We start from the raw sequence: 19,976 nt of genomic DNA, 5'->3' as shown, positions 1-19,976 counted from the left end.
TATGCTGATGGACAGTCCTTCAGTTCTGAGGCTCTTTCAAACTAACTCGTTAATCATGCTACCATATAGTTAGCAGCTATATGGAACTGTTTACACATGAGAATCTCTGAATTGCTTTTTCATTGGAGATATAAATATCTTGTGCTGTATTTGGTTAGTTATAAAATAACCAAGATGCTGTTTCATTTTAGACCTCTGAGTGTTCTTTTTCTGACTGTAAGTTAGTTGTACACATGTTCAAGGGTGTCATACCCTAACTTTTACAAACAATGTGTTTAATATCTACATGCAAAATGGAAAAATGAAAGGCTTTCGTATAATGATTCAACCACTTTATTTTTATCTGAGTAGGCAGAGAGTTCTTTGGTTGTAATTCACTTTTTCTCAGAAAATCTGCTTTTCTTAGGAGTATTCACCCTCAGTTGGTTAATGTCTGAGTATGTATTATTCTCAAGTAATCTTATTCATTATCATTATATTTGGTAATTTTTTTGTTAAGTGATAAAAAGTAGTTATCTCTGAATTTGTATTCACAGATTGTTAAGTAGGAATTCTGCATCATAAAACAATAAGTGCCATTATTTTAAGCATATTTCTGTATTTGTCCTTATTCTAGAGAAAAATGTAGTTCCTTTTAATGTAATTGTTCTCTGCAATAAAGAAATATCAATAATATTCATTTTGAGAAGAAGCAAATAGCTCTATTGACCATATTTGCGTACTTCATCTTTCCATTAATGTTTGTTCATGCATTTTTTTTCTTACATTCTGTATGGCTTTAGAAACATCATATACGTTGTTGTTTGTATTAATGCAAAATAAATACTTTAAATAGCCTTTATAATTCAAAATAACAGTAATTCGTTCCATTAGACTTTGTTTTAGCTATAATGTAGTATTTTTTTCCTTCAAATGGTAGATTCATGGCATCCGGAATGATCTTGATAAAGAAAGAGGGGATGCTCAAAAGAAAATTCGCAAACTGGAAGAGACTTTGAAGTAAGTGCAAATGCAGTAGTTGTTGAAGCATCCCCAGGTTTTTAGCCAAACTTATTAAGTGTTGTCTAGCAATGCTCCTATAGATTGTCTGGGTAACCTTTCAGTTATGAAGACATTTTCAGGGGTTTATTCAGCCAAAAAACTGAAAAAACAAAGCAAAAACCACGCTACCAAAGTTGATCAGCTTTTAAGTGACAGGAATTTAAGGGAATGGAAGCTAGTGATTTTTCAAGTGGTGGTTTTTTTTCTTTCTTTTTTTTTTTTTTTTTTAATACTGTTAAGTAAACTAAGCCAGCTCCAGTTTGGAGTGGATATGTAGTACACAAATAGTCAAGACTAGTTGCTTTGGAGTATTTAAAGCAACAGATAAAACTGAAAGATCTAATCTAAGGATCTAATACAGTGGTATGTTGTGCTATATACTGTACAAACTCCTGTTCTGTACTTAGGATATTAATTTAGGATTCAGGAGAAGCCAGGAGAGAGGCAAGTCTTATTTTAAAAATAAATAATTTTACCTTTCAAGCTTGATTTTGGTCTCAGAAATTGTTTGAATTGATTTAGTCTATCATATGATGTTTGTGAATTTGTTAAATCTCTTGTCCATAAATTAAGGTGGACTTTTTCCTTCTTTGCTATCCTACTTTCTTTTACGCATATTTTCCATGGTGTAAGTGGCTAAAACAGCTGTAAGCCTTTGCAGTACAAAGGAGGGAAAGCATATAGGTGTGCTATGAAAATTCAGTATCATGCAAATATTTCAGTGCATTTTTGGGAGTAAATGATGATATTATGCTCTTGGATAGAAATTCTGGAATTTCATTTCTCAGAACTGTGTCCCATTAAGAGCTCTTCTTAGTCACTAACTGGACCCTTACATCAGTGTCTGAAGAACATAAACTGTGTTTTATTTTGACAGTAAAGTTGGTTAATGCATAGATACAGTATACTTGGAGGAAATAAATTATTGGGAGGGTACTTCTCTCCCTCACTGCTTATGCAGTTCTGTTCAGGAACTGAAAGGGAGTCATGTAGGACTTCACTGAGTCTTGATGAGCAGCATCTGTTTACTTGAGGGTATTGCTGCTGATTTAGAATGCTTTCTTTTCTTAGAATTCTGCTTTCCAGAAGACTTTGGGATTTAAACGGAAGAAATGGACAATAGGGAATGATATATTCCCCGAGAATCTCATCTCCAAACACTTGGTTCTGCAAAGTAGTGCTTTTATAAATTTCAGCAGCAGGACTGCTTTGTTAGACCATACCGGTGACAGATACTTAACAATACAAAGTAAATTTATCTTATATGAAGTGTGCAGAGACTGGTTAATTTTATGACATATTATGAGCCATTATTAAAGCGTCTTAAACTGTTTCCCGTTGCTGGTTAACCTCATTAATAGCTGTCTTAGTGATATAAGCAGGAGACGGATAAATCTGACTACTTATTAAATTGGGCGCCTAAAACCCCTTAAGTTTTGTAAAAGTGCAATTTTTCCAATATAGGTGGAGTTCAGAGAATTGGTATGCAGCAGATATGAGACACTTAATTAATTTGAAACAACTTTTTTTTTTTTACCAAGCTTGTACTTGAAAAAAATAATCAAGATGCATCAAGTTTGATACTTTCTGAGCAAAGAGGTTTACATGCAGCAGATACACATGTGACAAGATCAACTCTCTCCTTTTGTTTTCTGCCTTCCATTTTTGATTATGTTAAATATTTCCATATGTTTACCCAGTTTAAATTCAAAGCTATAGAAATAATTTCCAAGAAAAACAGATTATTCTGAAACAAACCAGAAGTTATTTGCTAAAACGACTCAGTTAAATGTTACAATATATATTATCTGAACTGAGAGAGGCATTGTGAAGGTGCTTTTAGTTAATAAAAATCACAGGACTGGAGTCTGTATTCCTTTATTTCTAAAATCTCCTAGGTGTTTGGCATCAACAGAGGCTGTTTTATATCACTACAGGTATTAATAAGCTATAGCTTTTAGTCTTCAGATTTTTTTTTATGCTGTATAACTTTTTGTACTTTTAGAGAGATTGCATTCCCTAAGTATTATCAGCTGAACTTAATCTTTTAGTACTGTAACATCTAATTCACTGGCAGTGTAGTTCCTTTATCTTCCATGACTTTCAAATGAGGTGTCAGTTTGCGATTACTTTACGTTAAGGATGCTTCATAAAATAAGTCTGAATTTATTTCAGATATTCCCTGGCTGGAATTATACATAAGTTTAATGTTAGGGTGCAGTAAGGGTTTGAAAGATAAATTTCAAGAGCCTACTTTTATTGCTAGGTGCTTCAGGGCCTACAAAGCTAAGATGATGTTGGAAGAGGCCAATGCCAGCCTTCTGTTTTGGATGAATAGGTCCTTTGGCTTAAACTGAAGATGGGTCAACCTCTGGGGATCGAGGAGCCCTGTAGATTATTTATTACTGATTCCACAAGCTTAAGGAGTTGTTCATAAAGGCTAACAGTAACTGAGGATTTTTATTTTATTTTTATTTTAAGAATAGTCTCTATTTAATATAGTTAAATTAGACTTGACATTTGAGAGTCTAAAGATTTGGGAATCTGATTCGAGCCCCTCATTGTTTGCTGGATGCTGCAGGTTTAGGGCAAGGCTAGCACTGATGGAGGCAAGTGCGCGCTTAATCTTATACTGCTGGGCCTGGACAGACAGTTGTAATTAGGGTTGGCATTAGGGTTAGTGCATGACAATTTAAAGGTTTGTGTAGACCATTTCCACTACAGGAAGTGATTTATACTTATTCCATGTTTTGCAAAGTGTCTTAAATTGGGGCTTGTCTTCTGATGCAAGCTGTTCATATTGCAAAGTACTTTTCCCAGGTCACCTTTATATGTGTCCTATGTCACATTGAGTGTCTAGGCAATTTTGGGGGGGAAGGGGAATTGTGGGTTTTATTTGGGGTGTCTGAAATAACATGGAGACTGTGCTAAAGACACAAAGAATGAGACATCGTAACATAATAGAGATACATAGTGCATGTCCTTGACTATTCATGACGTGAGGATATTTGGGAGACTGTCTGGCCAGGTGTTGCAGGATTGCATAGGATGGAGGAAGCCACCCTTTCTTATGATTTCCATCATAGTACCTGTGTGGTAGTGCTGTGGGGTGCCCTATTTGCATAACTGCACCCAATTTTTTTCAAGAAGAGCTTGCGGGTTCTCAGAAGGAAACATGGGAGCAAATTAATTTACATATAATACTGAATTAGACCTTGCAAATCTGTAGTATAGATTCATCTTTACTGTTGAATCAACATGAAGCAAGTCACTTAATTCTCAGTCAAATGTTAGCACAGAGTACTTAGCATGTTGTAAATTCTTTGTTAACTTTGAAATTGATGTCTTTTGAGAAGCTGTACTCATAAATTAAAACTTTGTCATAGCTATTTATAATATTAATTCATTTGCACACTGCTACAGATAATGGCATTTCATACACTACTAATTTAAAATGAAAAATATATTTTAATTTTTGAAATTATTTACTATTTAATAATGGTTATGTACTGCAGTACTTTCAGTTGTTTTATAGCTGTGATTTGGGTTTAATTTTAAGATGTACAGTAATTATTTTGTCATTCAATAGAAATAGAAATTGACTTTCATTCTTATTCTTGTCTGAATGGATGCAGAAATGCTTCTATAGATTCAGAAATACTTTACTGGCAGAAATATAGTACCCTAGTCAAAGACTAGTATATATTCTGCAGACCTGTTCTTTCAGATTTCAATGCTGGTACAAAACCTCTGATCTGTTAACTCACATGACTGACTGTCCATAAGCTTTGTCCTTTGAAAGTGAATAAACCTCTAAAAATCATTCATAAGAACATATTTTCGATATGAGAAGAAGTAATGTTCCTGATGATCATCAGCCTTTATTAAAAGAGGAAGTGATAGCAGATACAGAACATACAAATTGGAGATCTAAATGGCTTATTACATATATTGTGGCAGATTCACGGCTTTGGCATCAGTATATTTCTGATCAAAAATGTGTCAGTGCATAGGAGTGATAAGAGCAGACTCACTGCATAGCCAGTATAGAAGAACTGCTAATCCTGCAAGGCTTACTTTCTGGAAGCCAAGCTGTTTACTCACTGCCAGTGTATCTGGACAGTATTAAGATTTTTATATGTATGTGTTTGTATATATGTTTGTGTGCAAACAGTAAGGAAAAAGCAGTAACAGTTCAGTACGTTTTGGAGAAATGGATGTCTTCCTTCTGTTTGTTTTCCATTATTGCAAAAATGAGCCCTTTGGCAGTTTCTGGTTATTGATAGGAATTAGCCACCTTTTATGTGAAATGCTTTATTTTTGTCACATTTCTTTGACTTTTTGCAGAATAAAATTAAGTAACTACAAGCTAAGCCAGGCAGACGCAGTAAATCTTTTTAAAACAACCTTATTTTCCTTGACATGGCTGAAAATGCAGTTCACCAACTTCAGATAAAAACTATGCCTTGTGGAATTGTAGCTCAGAACTCAGTAGGAACATCAGTGATTTCTCGTAAACCACTTTGATCTGAATGCACTTTGATTCTGCAATGGCCACAGGATTATGTCTTGAGTAGCGAGTCAGCTGCAAACACATAGGAAGGGAAGTGGTTAGGCATTTCAGTGATTTCCTCCCCCCCCTCCACCCCCGCAGGGGTGTGACAGAACCCTGTTATTGCCGTTTCAGACATACCCACATAGATGCATAATAAAATGGATTTGAGACAGCATGTGGAATGGTAAAATGCACATTTCTAAAAGTGTAATTCACTTCAAATAAATAGATACTATTGCTGGACTTTCAACACTGAGTAGAAGTTTATATAGCAAGTTCCTTTTTTCTGAAGTTTATGATGGAAATCTTTTTCAGAAATAAATCTTTTGAAAAAGAATTGCTGTAATATTCATGACTATTGTTAGTGACTTGTACATAAAAAAAAATTATATTTAGCTTAGGCAATACATGTCACAGCTATTGTGTAATATCAAAAAAAAGACTGCAAGAAGTGCTTGAAGGATTTTTCTAGAACATCGTTTACTGCATTTGTAAAACAGCAATCTACTCTGTAAAAGCTTCTGTGTAATTACTTGGGGGAAGGGTTGTTTCTGTAATCCCTGTAGTTCGCATTAAATATATCATGAGAGTGGGTTACATACAGACTATCTCTGTGTTTCTTACTCCTTTTATTTTAAGTAGAAGAGTAGGAAATAAAGAGGTGTAGTTATCATATGATTTGTCGTATTCCAGAGTCACTTGAATAGAACAAAGGGGGGGGGGGGAGAGAAAAAAAAACTCTATATCCACTTGTTGCTAAAGAAATTATTTGGGGGGGGGGGAGAAGGTCTTATGCTCTGCGAAATATGGACACCTATTTATTAATAGTGATGAAATAGTCAGATGTTAATGTACCAGCAGAGGCAAGGTAAGTATTTTTACTTATTAGACTATGGGGAGGTATTGCCCATTTTATTGAAGAATGGGAGTGAGCAAGCCTAGAGAAATTTAGAGGTGAAAACGACATGATCTTGATGTGATTCAGAAATAAAACCAGAACTTAGATGTTAAAGGCTAGTAGCCTATCTTTTTCTCTATTTACTCTTATTTCTAGTCTAGTGATTGTCTTTAAAGCAACTTTACTTAGTTGACCTGCATTTGAATAATATTCCCAGTAGTAATACTGCAGGTAGGAGACTTATGAACTTTTCTGAAGACTTAACTTTTTCCACCCATGATAAATAATTGTATAAATTTTTTTTTAAATTACAATGAAAATGTTCAGATTGGGCTGTACTATTTATCATTTGCAGATAATTATATCAAGTTTGAAGTGTTAAATATTTATGCTCCCTTCAGTTTGAAGCTGCTGTGCACATTCTCTGGCTGTGAAGACTCTTGCTGTGTCTTAAGTAGCAGATAATAGTAAATAGCTGTCTCAGTTAGTAAACAAAAACCCTGAAGTTATATCCAATTTGCTTGTATAAAAAGATGTAGCATTCTGAACTGTTAATGCTTTTGTCTGATGCATCAATCATAAGTATTAAATTATTTCTTTTCAACGGAAGGTATAGTAAATCATGACCTCTGACATTGGCTGTCAAAATTAAGAACAAGATGAGCTCTAGCCTTCTGTAAAATTATTTGAGCACATATTGAAGGTAGTTGTGTCTTAAAAATATATCTTTTCATTTTATTGTTTCTCTTGATTCTGAAATAGCATTGTAACTACAGACAACTACCATCCTAGCCATTGCAGATATTTCCGAAATAATTATGGCAGTAATTTCACGAAGCAGTAGGGGAAGTATTTTCCAGTATGGGTATTGCAGGCAATAAGAATATATTACATTAATGTCTTAAATATTTTTCAATTTAATGTTAGAGCAGTAGTTTTAGCAATGATCTTGAAGGCTTCATGTAAGTAGTATTTTATTTATGTACTTGTTATTATTTACAGTCGGTCGAAGTGTATATAGTCTAAGATTGTCATCAGTTATTTACTCATAAACAGGAACTTAGACCGTTGTTGCTTAAGACCAGGGATAAGTCCAATAGAAAGAGTAGAACAGCCATGTGCATTATTATTGGTATCTATATACTCCATCAGTGTAGGAGGTATAACTGCCAGCTCAGTCTTTGTCAAGGTGGGTATCAGGTGTATAATGGGGAACGTCTGCTTTTACAAAATTTACCTTGAAGCCCATTTATATATAATTAGTAATAATATATTTTTAAGTAAAAATGGCAGTAAATAATAGGGTAGGTTTGACTGCTTAAGTAAATGGAATTGTTTTCAGATACAGTTTTTTAAAAATGTGAACACAGCATATACTTAGACCATCTCAATGTTAATGTAATCTTTGGTTTTGCCACTTTTGTTCTGGAATCTATAATACCTTTATGTCTGGAATCCATAATACCTTTATGTCTGCATAGATATGTAAAGTTTGTCCATCTTGGGAAGGTGTTTGTTTATAAATTATAAGCATATGTAAGAGAGGAGATTGTTAGCTTTTTTTCATCTTTCTTCCTAACTTCTCAGTATCTGTCACCTGCATGGAAATGTGAAACTTCTTGCTGCTGATAGTTTCCCAGAGTGATGATGATGATTCTTGTATATTGGAAATAATTATGGGATCTCATTTAAAGCTTTTCAGTTGTGCAGTCTCATGCACGAATTAATATTTTCATTGTGCTACTAAAACACGGTTTTCCTGAATTCTTACTCATCTAACTTGTAGTATGACTGAAGAAAACAAGTTTACTTAAGAAATGGAATGAAATGTTACAATTACAGGTGCAGGCAGACATGGTAATTTAACATTGAACTGTCAAGGAATACGTGCACAAAAGCTGCAGTTAAATGCTTCATAATATTTTTCTTCTCAATCTTTGACATTTTTTTTAAACTGCTTAGGAGGCCAAATCTCAGCACTTTGCAAGTGGTGATGATACAGAGCAAATGTTTAGCAGCTGGTTTATTGAAATTCACTCAATAAAATTGTTTGTTTACATAAGAAACTAGCATCACCTCTTTTCCCCATTGCTTCTCTACTTCTCATTTGAACTTGTTTAAAACTATTCTGGGAAGGAGAATGGCATTCAAGTTTCCAGAAACTAACAAAGCCATTCCTATCTATTAGTAGATCTATATTTTTACAATAATTTCTAAAACACATGCATACAGCTTTCACAATATTTTGTAATCTGTTTTTAGATGGTAGACTAAAATTTTTCAGGCAAAATCTTTTCAGACGAAGACATGGTATGAAGAAGGAGCACCGGTATATAAGTTGAATAAAAATTGCCAATGTTGAAAGCTCAAAAACTTTTCCAATCAAATAGTTCCAGGACTTTGCTATCTTCACTGTTAGAAAAGCTTTTTTTTAATGTAAATCTGCAGATTTTGTACTCCAATTTATTACTTTCTGTTCTGCAGATTGTGGAAAACTGTGTTCCTTCCTTTCTTGAGCAACTTTTAAAGTATTTTAAGATTACTTTACTTTACTTTACCAAATCCTCTCTCAGTGCGTTTTCTTTGTGGACCAACCAACCTGATTTGTTCGGCTTTTCATTGTAGGTTATGTTTGGTAGACCAGAGAAAGCCTAGAAGTCTACGTTTTCTTTTTGTAAAGATGTACTCAAATTTGGACGCAGTATTTCAGCTAGGGCTTCATCTGTCTTGAGTTAGAAGGATTATTTCAACTGTTCTGAAGGTTACATGTCCCACTGCAGCATATGTATTTTCATATGGTGGATCTGATTCATTTAAATTGTAGCACAAATTCTCAGTTTTTCTCTGAGCGAAAAGGAGTGAGCACAGTCTGATCACATTCCTCTTGATCACATTTGTCTTGATTTCCTTATCTTTTTTATGCATTTTACTCACTCTTTGTTGATCCAAAATCTGATTAAGAAGAGTGACCGTAATACGGGTATAATTTCAAAGGGTTGCTCTCACCATTGATGGATGGTATTTCTATGCAGACCTCCATCCAGTGACATTGGAGTCCTTCTCTATGCAAGCTCCTGCTGTCCTGGAGATGGCAAGCTTTCTGCAGGATGTTTTATCACATGATGATAACTCTGTTCTGATATGTTTATGAAGAGCAAATTATTCTTCCGAAGTCTTAAAGTTAGTTTGCACATGTATTTACAAAGCAGATGGGGGGTAGGGGGAAGCTCTTTTGGAAAGGAAATAATTTTCCTATAGCCTGAAATTTCCATTTTTTCCCCCTATGCTTGCAATTGTGGTCATTTCTTCTATTCACAAGGATTTTAGTTGTCATCCCAAGTATTGTTTTTCAGTCATTTGGTAACTGAATTCCATGTCTGACATTGTCACAAGGTGTGTGTAGGAGTGGAGTTGGTGGTCGTCTCAGGCATGTCCTGAGGTGAGATATAGAGTATTAGTACTGATACTTGAAAAGGCTTGAGTGAATGGCCTTTATGCCACTGTTTCTCAAAAGTGTAACTTTGTTTCCTATAGGAAGAGAAGTCCAACATGTTCTTTGGTTTGAAAGTTTCCTTTTGCTTTGATCAGGATACACAAAAGTGTATCACCTTTTAATACCAGAAGTTTTATGTATGGGTCTCTTAGCCCTTGAGATTACTGAACTCCTGCAAAACTCCACTGTGTTTACACATTTTTTCTTCTTTTTGGACTATCCTAACAGGGACATTGTCAAAGAAATAAAGGTACGTAAATCTTAGAGAAATAGATGGCATACATAATGCTTCTAAGCTAAAAAAAAAAGGAGGAGGCAGATGAAAGCAAGGATAAATTAAAACATGTGAAGACAAATGACAGAAGAAAATAGAATAAATATCAGTGAATATAATTTCATCTGGTTATGTAGGCTGCAGTTGAATAATTTTGCATGTACTGTGATGTTGAAGCCTAGCATTTAAAAAAAAGTTAAAATTGAACTTTCAAAATATACACAGATTATAATTTAATTATGAACGACTGTGGATGTTGAGAATTTGATGACACCAACAACTTTGAGAACTTTATTTCTGAATAGTTTCTTTTTCAAAACACTCTTATATAGGTATTTCATCTCCTGTAGTGGTGAAAGCCATTTCATACAGAAAAATACAACCTCATTATAATCATCAATAAGTTGATAAATAAGTACATGGAGCTGTAACTTTAACCTCAAGTTGTTGTTTTTCTTCCTGTTGCTGTAAGTTGAATCCAGATTCAGAATAATTACTTATTTTTAGGATAGTTGCCTAAGTGTAGCTGCTTTCCTGTAGTTAATTCCATTTTCCCTTGAAAATGAAGTATTTGTGTTTGTTTAGAGGAGTTCTTGTAGGAATGGAAAAGCTATTACTATTTTTAAAGTAGGAAATAATTAAAGAAATATGAGAAGGCATTGTCTATAATTCCAAATGTTGCAATAAAGAACATTGTTAAGAGTCAATACTCATGTTTGTTGTGTTCATTGTTCCCTTTTAATATTTAGTTTTGTCTTCTTGCTACAGTTGCAATATGATGGAATAAAAGAAAACCTTTTGATTTAAAGCAGTGGTAATGTTAAGTGGCTGAAGAGTTTGGATATAATTTTACTCCGTAAGATTTTTTTTTTTTCTTTTTTCCCCTTTAAGAATTGGTGGAAAACCAGCCAGCTGCTCTCCACTTGGTGCTCTGTTTGAGCATCTGAAACCTTTTAGAGCAGAAGCAGTCAAAGTTTCCAGCATATTGTAAACATTCCTTTAACTCTAGTGATCATGCTGACATAACCCTCGCTCTAGGGGGCACAATGTAAGGTATGAACAGAGGCCAAAAAAATGTGGTAGCTTTATTTAATGGTCTCACTTTAAAATAAAAAATAAAGTGTTCTATTAACTATTTACAGCCTTTCATTTTCTTTCACCAGTTTCTCTGGAGACCTACTGACAATAATTAAGTATGTATTTAAAGAAAAGCTTCAGTTGTACCAAAAACAAATTAACTGTCGATGTTTAGTCCTTATCTATATACAGCAGTTTGTCTCTAAACATGGTTATAGGTCTATTATGTGGCAGCTTTTTAATGATATTAATTACAAAATTATATCAATATTTACTGATATGAAATGAAAAGCATTGCCTTGTGATGGGAACGGTTTCAGTGTATGATATGCTATAACACTTATTAACTGCTGCTGCAATAATTAAGGTGGTTAAGTGCTATAGATTCTGACCTCACTTAATGAAAATACAAATAATTAACACAAATATCAGAATCATTCCCTTAATGTTCGGAAAGGCTTACCTCTGTATTAACATATCTTTTAAATTTTAAAGATTTTGAAAATCTTTAAAGTTGTAAGACCACAACAAAAGAGCATCCAGAACATTGGAATGAGAAGAGCCTTCAGTTGGCCAAAGAAAAGTCTTCCGTAGGATTTAATGCCATTACTGATTTTTAATAAGCATAAAATGCTTCAGGCTATCGCTTTTTGGGGTCACTAAAAAACAAAAGTAGTGCAGAGAAGACTTTGGCTCCTTGTCTTTTTGTTGGTGTTGTCACTATGTGATGGTTAGACTTTAATGACACAAAGAAGGAAGAATCTGAACTAGATAAGACACTTACCATTGCTTAGTATTGAAGTATCCATTACAATACCAATATTATTATTTCAAATCCTCAAGTACAGTGATTTTAACCACAAAAATAATTTCCAAAAATGTGTAATGAATGAATACTGTATTCTTGCACTTCCTTGTGCATGTGCTTGCATTTTGGATTCTTTTTTTCTTCATTCAAAACTAGTATTTGGTGGTGTAGCCATGATTGATTGTCTAAGGGTATAAAAGAAACAAGATTTACGGGAAATGTTAATTAGGTCAAGTAGCATGTAAGGGAGAAGGGGAAAAAAGAATTTTTGATCGAGGGCATTTTTGTCAGTGCAGACGCCTTTGAAATGGTAAACCTGGCATACTTTAAGCTGAAAGGAGTTGGTTTAGATGTTTCATTTAGAATTGTGTATTGGAAAAATAATGTTTCAAAAAAAAGGAAAAATGAAGCTATCACTAACATCTTTGACTTGCCAGCCACCCTTGGCACTGTCACTCATTACACCTTGGACTTTTTTATATGTTAATGACTCCATTTGCCTGGTTCTCCTCCTCAGTAGTTTCTTCTATAGTTGGTCATTCAGAGGATTTATTTCATTCACTCCCCAAGTTTCTGCAGCACACCACTCTTCTTTATTTCCTCTCTTTTCCTTCTCCATGCATTTTTCTAGGTAATTTCTTGAATCTATTTACTATCTGTGCTGCTGACTCTGTTCCACCTTTTAATTCCTGCCTTATCTCCTTTCATCTGAACCATTATTAACACCTGTTTCTCTAATTCTGCACTCCCTCTTTTCCCTCTTGAAGTTTAGAGGTCACCTCAGCATGTAAAAGCTATGACCATTTATCTGTGTTCTTATTCTTTTTTTTTTTTTGATAACTGAGTGTTGACTGTCATCTATGTGATATAGCTAAAACTTGTAGATAATTTTTTGCAAAATTTAGCTAAATTATTCTTCTGCATTTTCCTTTCCTATCACATTTACACTTATCCAGGATTTAACTAACATCTTGCCCATCACGTTATGGTTGCTCTTCTTACTCTGTTTGCATAGCACCTAGCACAACAGTACCATGAGATTATAATAATGAGAAATAGTCATAATACTTATTATTGTGTTTAACCAATGTCTGGTTAATTTGTGAGCCATTCGTATTGAATATAATGTGTTGTTACTCTTACTTAAGTGTGAGATTACGCACATGGAATATTCACTCCAAATTCATTAATGCCTTAAGTAAAGGTTTAGTTTGTTAATGTTATCTCATGATTTATTTAAAACATAAGGATATAGTTTAACATAATAGTTGTATTGTAAATATCGTTCATTCTAGCAGCTTGCTTGAAGGAATGCAGACCGGCTTTTTGATGTTAACATCTCAAATTATGCAAACTGTAAACAATTAAGTGGATTCCTGCTTTTTCTCATACAGACAAGCTCATCTTTTACTTAAAATCAGGGAATAAAAGATAAAATTGTTCTCTACTTTATATTTTTGGGTTTATTTCTGTGAAATGATGAAACAAGTTAGAATGCTTTCTAACAACTTCGAAATATTAAAGTGCCCAGGGACAGCATAGGGATGATGTTTTGAAGGCAATAAATATTTCAGCTTCACATTTCAGTCTTTCTTCTTCATTCCTTTGATCTGGCTTTGGTTTAGTTATCATTCCGCTTGAATGACTTCACACTGTCTTTCTTCCTCTCTGCACCAAAAAGAAGTGTTCTGCACATATTCCATATGTTGGGCTCACTCATTGTAAGGGGAGCCGTAGTTTTTCCTCATTGTTTGCTAGTAATAACTGCCTTTCAGTAAAATACTTTAACCACAGCTAAGCTAGATGCATTTAGGCCTGATATGTAATTTTCACAAAAAGCTGTAAAGTAACTATCATGTTTATTTAAAATAGTAGAGCATGAGAAGTAAAATTGCTTTTGTATATTTCAGAGAAATGTAGCATTTTTTTCCTTAAAATAAACTGTAAAATGGTAACACCTTCTTTCTACAAATATATGGTTCTTCAGGCCTTAATGTTTATGTAGCTGAAAAAGTGTTCATTCTAAAAATGAAATTAGGAAGACTGGTCTGTAGAGTATTTTTCGTGGTTTCCCACCCAACTGTGAAATAGTGACAATCGTAGACCTTGCTGTTGACTATAAATCAATAAACTGCCGTGTCCGTATGGAGCCCTATTAATGCCAAAGGAATTCCACAGGAGATGCTCTCTCTCAGAGACTGGGCATTAAGATCATGGATTCAAATGTAATATGAAAGATTTATATATGAAAATATAAATATCCTTATACTGGGTGCATACTCGTTATATCTTGTAGACAAGATATCGAGGCAGATTTTCCCTGAGGTTTTTCTTTTGAATGAGATGATTGCATATGCTTTTTGTTGAAGGTAACCTTTTAGCTATGTAGTACGCTTTGTTTTATGTTGTCTAGCTGATTGTCTTTTGTGAACTTGTTTTAACACCGTTCTTTATTTTTTTAATCTAAATGCACTTTATGAGCCATAATAGCTGATCTTGTTTTAACACAGACTGATAAAATACTAGGCTTTTTATTTCTTGTTTCAACACAAAAAGCAAAGTTGTTAGAAACAAATCTAGCAGGACCCTTCTTCAGTCACCTCCGTGAAAGTGTAGTGATTACCAATTTGGTGGATAGTGAAACAATTTTTCTTCCTAAGAATTAATATTTTGGGGGTGAGGGAGAAGGAACGGGAAAAGAGGTATGTGCAAGATGTACACAGAATTTAAATACCTAGGGACAGTGTATATGTCACGCAGGATCATCAGGATAATGAGTTGGAGGAGAGACTGCCTTTTCAGAGCAGATCACCGTGCCAAAAGATGTCAGCTTCGGCAGGGAACCTGAATGCCCTACCATTACTCTGCTTTTCCATGTCTCAGCCTTGACTGACCTGACTGGTTTGGATTCAGTGAGGAAAATGATGACAGTGATGAAAAGGTAATTCTTAAAAAGGAGCAGTATCCCAAAGCCCTGCCATTTAGATAACCTTTTAATGCTTTTCAGTGCTAGATGAGAAATAGTGAAATTGAAACAAAACAAGAGGTTGATTCCAAACTATTTTTGCTGTAGGAAAGCTCTAGGAATGAGGCATGTTTTATATGCAGCTTTTTAAATATTCTTAAGTGTGAACTGTTAAATATTTAATTGTGAAATATAGTTGTTAAATATTTACCATGAAACTGAAGTTTACTTTAGTCTTTTAATAGGAGAGATACTTTAAACTTGCAAGATTAATTGTAACAAAGAGAACAGCATGTTGTTGTGTGACTTTGTTGTGATTCTGTAGTGTTATAAATTATATTTTTCTCCTGGGTGAGTCTTGCTTTAATTTTTTTTTTTTTTTAACTTCTCTTAAAACTTCAATTTAATGCTGGCATGTGAAACTTATATTATCTTTCCTCCACCCCAAGAAACAACCAGTGGTGGAGTGTGCCTGTCAGCAGATAATGTGTAGCTGTGTAGTAGCTGGTGTTTGAGAACTAGTTTGTAGGTTTTAACACAGTGTGAAGAAGGGCATAATGCCTATGATTCTCTGCCCCAGATGTAGTGCCTCCAAAATGTTACTCAGAGGCATGATAAAAGAGTTGTAGTGCCTCACCAAATCTTCCTATTTCCTGGGAAAACTAATTAGTGATGTCGGATGTCGTCATACCATCAGTAATTGTTACACCAAGAATTCTCTGGGCCATTTTAACCATGGATTAGATGTTCCCTTTCTAATCTCCAACTATTCTGCTCCAAAGTCATGGGAAATAGGTAAGTACCATTGTGTTGCTTTTTTCTGTTTGTTTTTTTTTTTTGTTTTGTTTTTTGTTTTTTTTTTGTTTTGTTTTTTTATCCACGGCATAAACCTAGAATCATGTTAACTTTTGCTGGATTTAGTTCATCAGAATCAAACCTCAGGGTGCTGCTATAGCAGGCATGATACAGCACATAGAGAAATGTGCTTGTCGCTTTCTGGAAAGCAGAGAAAGAACATTTAGCCCTAATATAAAACCATCTTAATATTGATATTTTCTGTTCTTTGTTATACTTGCCACTAAGTTTCAGAAACTTGCTTGGTGATAAAAGTGCATCCTTATCAAAGAAATTCCTTGCTGCCCTTCTCAGGCTTCACTGAACTGTAGCAACACTGATCTGTTTGGATACTGTAAGTGGATTTTCACTGCTGCCAGAAGCATTTGAAAACCTGGCAAAGAATTTGCATGTTAATAAAGACTGGTATTATTTTTATAAGAAAACAATCAGGATTTTCATGATCTAGTAATTTTCCATATTGCTAAAAACCCCTCTAAACGATGCACAGCGTGCTTGTGTTGGGATATGGTAACGGGGTGTGAAACTAATTGTTTGCAGAAGCCGAACATGTGTACCTCCTGGAGGTACATGCTTTGTGCACGTGCGTGTTAATACATGTTCTAAAATGTTCAATTTTTGAAGAGTCTGTGTGCCAAGCTGGGTGCATTTCCCAGTCTTGCTTGCGGTTAGTCACCTGTTGCTTTCCCCCAAAGTGTGGGGAGAACCTTCTGGCCTTGAGAGCCCTACGAAAAATATGCTACTTCATTCTACATTTGGGGGAACATCTTGAGTTTATTTAACCTCTTCTGTAAATCACTTTGTTGCCCTGTGTTTCATTAACTTGACTAGCAATGCTGTAGCGTCTTGCTGTGTTTAGTTCTTACCTCTTGGAAGATGTTTTGGGCTGTAAGGAAAATATTTATGATTAAGCATGGAGAAGAAATATTTAAGATGTTTGTATTTTTCCATTTATCAGTACACTTCAGAGTGCTGCTTTCTGAAATTGCAATTCTGGACTTCACAGTCAACTATCCCTGAGATGGTTTGTGCTGTGCAAGATTGTTAATTCTCTGGCTGTATCCTTTAGAAACTGAAACAAGAGGAATTTGCAGCTTTTTAAATTGGGACTAAAGAGTAAATTCACCCTATTTTTATATTCATGCCGGCTCAGCTTTAGGGGATTTAAGTGATGTAATTGTATTGTATTCGGCCCCACAACTAGTCCGACTGAAAAAAAATAATCTTCAAAGTGAATATTTTAGTGTTTCATGCAAGGCACATTACTCAGTGTCTTGGGGGGGAAAAAAAGGAAAGCTTTTCTTATATTTGTGAACCACAGTCCATTGTTGTACGTGTTTTCTAAGCTTCTGTATAAATCTCAAATGCATAAAAAGTAGCCGGAGCCAGCTCCCACATCCACACATGAAGTCTTATTCCTGGTATAATGAGATGTTGTATCTATTCATAGGATTAAGTCTTTTAAAGACTTAAAGATGCATAAAATCAGATTCCTGAAAGTCTGCCTCGTAATATTCCTCCCCCCCCCAAAAAAAAAACCCCAAAAAATAACAAAAAAAACCCAACAACCCGCGGGAAGAAGGATGTGTCCGTTGGGAAGGTCCGTCGCAGCCCTCGGACTGCCCTCGTGTCCTCTTCGTTGTGTTGCGATTTGTTGTGTTTCCATCTGACTAGACAGAAAATGGTGTTCAGGGCCCCCTGACGCTTCTCAGCGCGGATACGTTGGGATGAGCTTTGGGTTTCGCTTTAGTTTATAATCCGGAGTGGAAGTATGAAATCTCTCCTGCGGGGAGGGAGAATCGTCACCGCGCGCCCAGGGCTGGACGAGGGCCGCTGGGGGCCGAGGCTCCTCGGAGGCCGGCGCGAGCGGAGGTCCGAGTTACCGCAGGAGATGTGCGTAGGGTACTAAAATCGAATAGTGCTTTTTTTTTTTCTAAATATCCATGAAGAGAAAAATGTAAAAGTAAACAGCAGCGTTGCTTAGTTGGGCCCGTGGCGTCTCTTCGCTGTCTTTGCTGTCAGAAACGCCCTTTCCTCAGCGGCCGCGTTGCGGTGGTGCCAAACCTGCCGGAGAGGACGCGGCGTGCGGTGGCTGCAGGAGGTGGCCTCTTCCATCTCCTGCGTGTCAGACGTTGGTTTATATGGAAAAACTTTCCGTCAAAATGGAAAGTTTACCGTGAGGTGCTTCCTCTGCCTATAGGACAAAAGCGTCGGCCGCGGGTCCGTGTAAATCTGCGCCTTCCGTGACAGCTGGAGCCAACTTTGCCTGTTGATGTTGCCGTCGTGTTCCCTCGGGTTTTAACGCGAAGTCACGTAACTCCGCTTCTGCAAACTGACCCCCCGATAACAGAAACGTGGAGTAGAGAGTTTATAGCATTTTCTAATTGTCTTCTGTGCGAAAAATGGCATCAGAATTTCTTAAATATTTACAAGTTATCAGAACTTTTGTCTGATTTTTGTCAATAAGGTTTCAGTTCTTCCGTCTGTGTGTGTGAATGCATGTACGTGTTATTTATGTATTCCTAGTGATACTATGATGTGTTAAGAAACCAAAAGCAATTTTGATGGACTTCAATATGTCACAAGTTACAGGTTTTTAACGTGCGCTGTTTTTTTGCATAGACGCTTGAAAACTTAACGTACGCCATTACTTTAAAGGCTGAAAGGATATTACAGCATTACGGGTTTCTAACAGATGAGGAAGGTACCACATGTCACGCATTACGCTACTTTGCGTTGAAATGTACGTTAAGTGGTGAATAATTCTGCTTCTTGTCTGAGTAAAGATGGCACTGGGATAATTTTTGTGTTTTAATGGAACAGTATCATTGTAATAAAGAGAATTCTTCATTTAAATTTTAGTGGGACAATATGCTTTTATAGGTGAGATTAAAAAAGGGGATTAAAAGTCATTGCAGACTTTGAAGATGGAGCTTTTGCCGCAAGATGTGGATACTATGTTTAGGCTTGCTGAATTCAATAAGAGAAAGTGAAAATAAGTCGAGACTTCTATTCCCCTCTTCAAAGTATTGCTAAGGGAAGTTTGGCAGAAGCTGGGACAGGAAATTGAAATCTGAATACTATTTTAAACTGATAGGGTTAAAGGCCTTTCTTTTACGCTGGCACACTTGTTCTTTTATTTGATACTTGAACTCTGAAAATTTTCTGTGACTTTCTAGGGAGAAGGAGGAGCAGCTGACACGGGTGACAGAGGTACAGAGGCTGCAGGCCCAGCAGGCAGATGCTGCCCTGGAGGAGTTTAAGCGGCAGGTGGAGCTGAACTCAGAAAAAGTCTATGCTGAAATGAAACAGCAGGTGAGAAGGTCACAATGCCAGCCTTTCGCAGACTCTGTCGCAGTGGGGTAGCATATTCTGATCTTATAATGCCAGAAACATGCTTCACTTGCCAGTGCTACATCAAAATCTTTCACAATGTAGTGTCTTTTGCTCGCAAGTCAAAAAGGGATGTTAGCGGCTGTTTCATCTTTCTAACAAAGGCAGGATTGTCATTGTTATAGAGATCTGCAGTTATCTTCCTGATTAGGGATTTTTCAGGAGTGAGAGTCTAAAGTGTTAGTTTATACGCCCCAATGGAACAATGTTGATAATTTTCCACTTCGATGTGTGTCTCCCTACTCTTTTTGGAACAACTCTGCCTCCCGCTAATGAGGTTGGTAATCAGTGTGAGCGTAAACAGGGGCAGACCGTTGTGGCTGCTGCCGTTCATGTTCCAGTGACAGTAAAGTCCATTTTTCTTCCCCTGAAAATTAGTAACAATAATTAGGAATAAAGATTTTAGTGTGTTATACTCCTTATGGAAGAAACAATAGTTAAAACATTGTCCAAGGGGTTTTACAAATACAGCCTGATGACTGAAATGAGGAACACGAGGCAGACATGATCAAAAAGAAGGATAGAGAAGGGAATATTTTCTTAACTTGTTCATGAGGTCAAAATCTCTATCCCAAGCTAGTAATTCTACCTGACAATTCACTCAGTTTTATACTCGC

The 19,976-nt window shown here is 35.7% G+C and overlaps 1 protein-coding gene across 3 annotated transcripts in view; it reads left to right on the top strand.

Moving 5' to 3' along the window:
* Positions 1-19,976, top strand: part of CEP112 (centrosomal protein 112) — a 173,036-nt gene that overhangs the window by 46,597 nt on the left and 106,463 nt on the right. For all 3 annotated transcript variants that reach the window (XM_062591590.1, XM_062591592.1, XM_062591591.1), the window contains 2 exons: positions 920-999; positions 19,146-19,281. In XM_062591590.1, coding sequence (XP_062447574.1) covers positions 920-999; positions 19,146-19,281 — 216 coding nt within the window. The remainder of the gene's footprint in view (positions 1-919; positions 1,000-19,145; positions 19,282-19,976) is intronic.

Source organism: Rhea pennata, chromosome 19, assembly GCF_028389875.1.
Source record: "Rhea pennata isolate bPtePen1 chromosome 19, bPtePen1.pri, whole genome shotgun sequence".
Classification (NCBI taxonomy): Eukaryota; Metazoa; Chordata; class Aves; order Rheiformes; family Rheidae; genus Rhea; species Rhea pennata.
The sequence above is the reverse complement of the archived record's forward strand: the minus strand, read 5'-3'. Positions and strand labels throughout refer to the sequence as shown.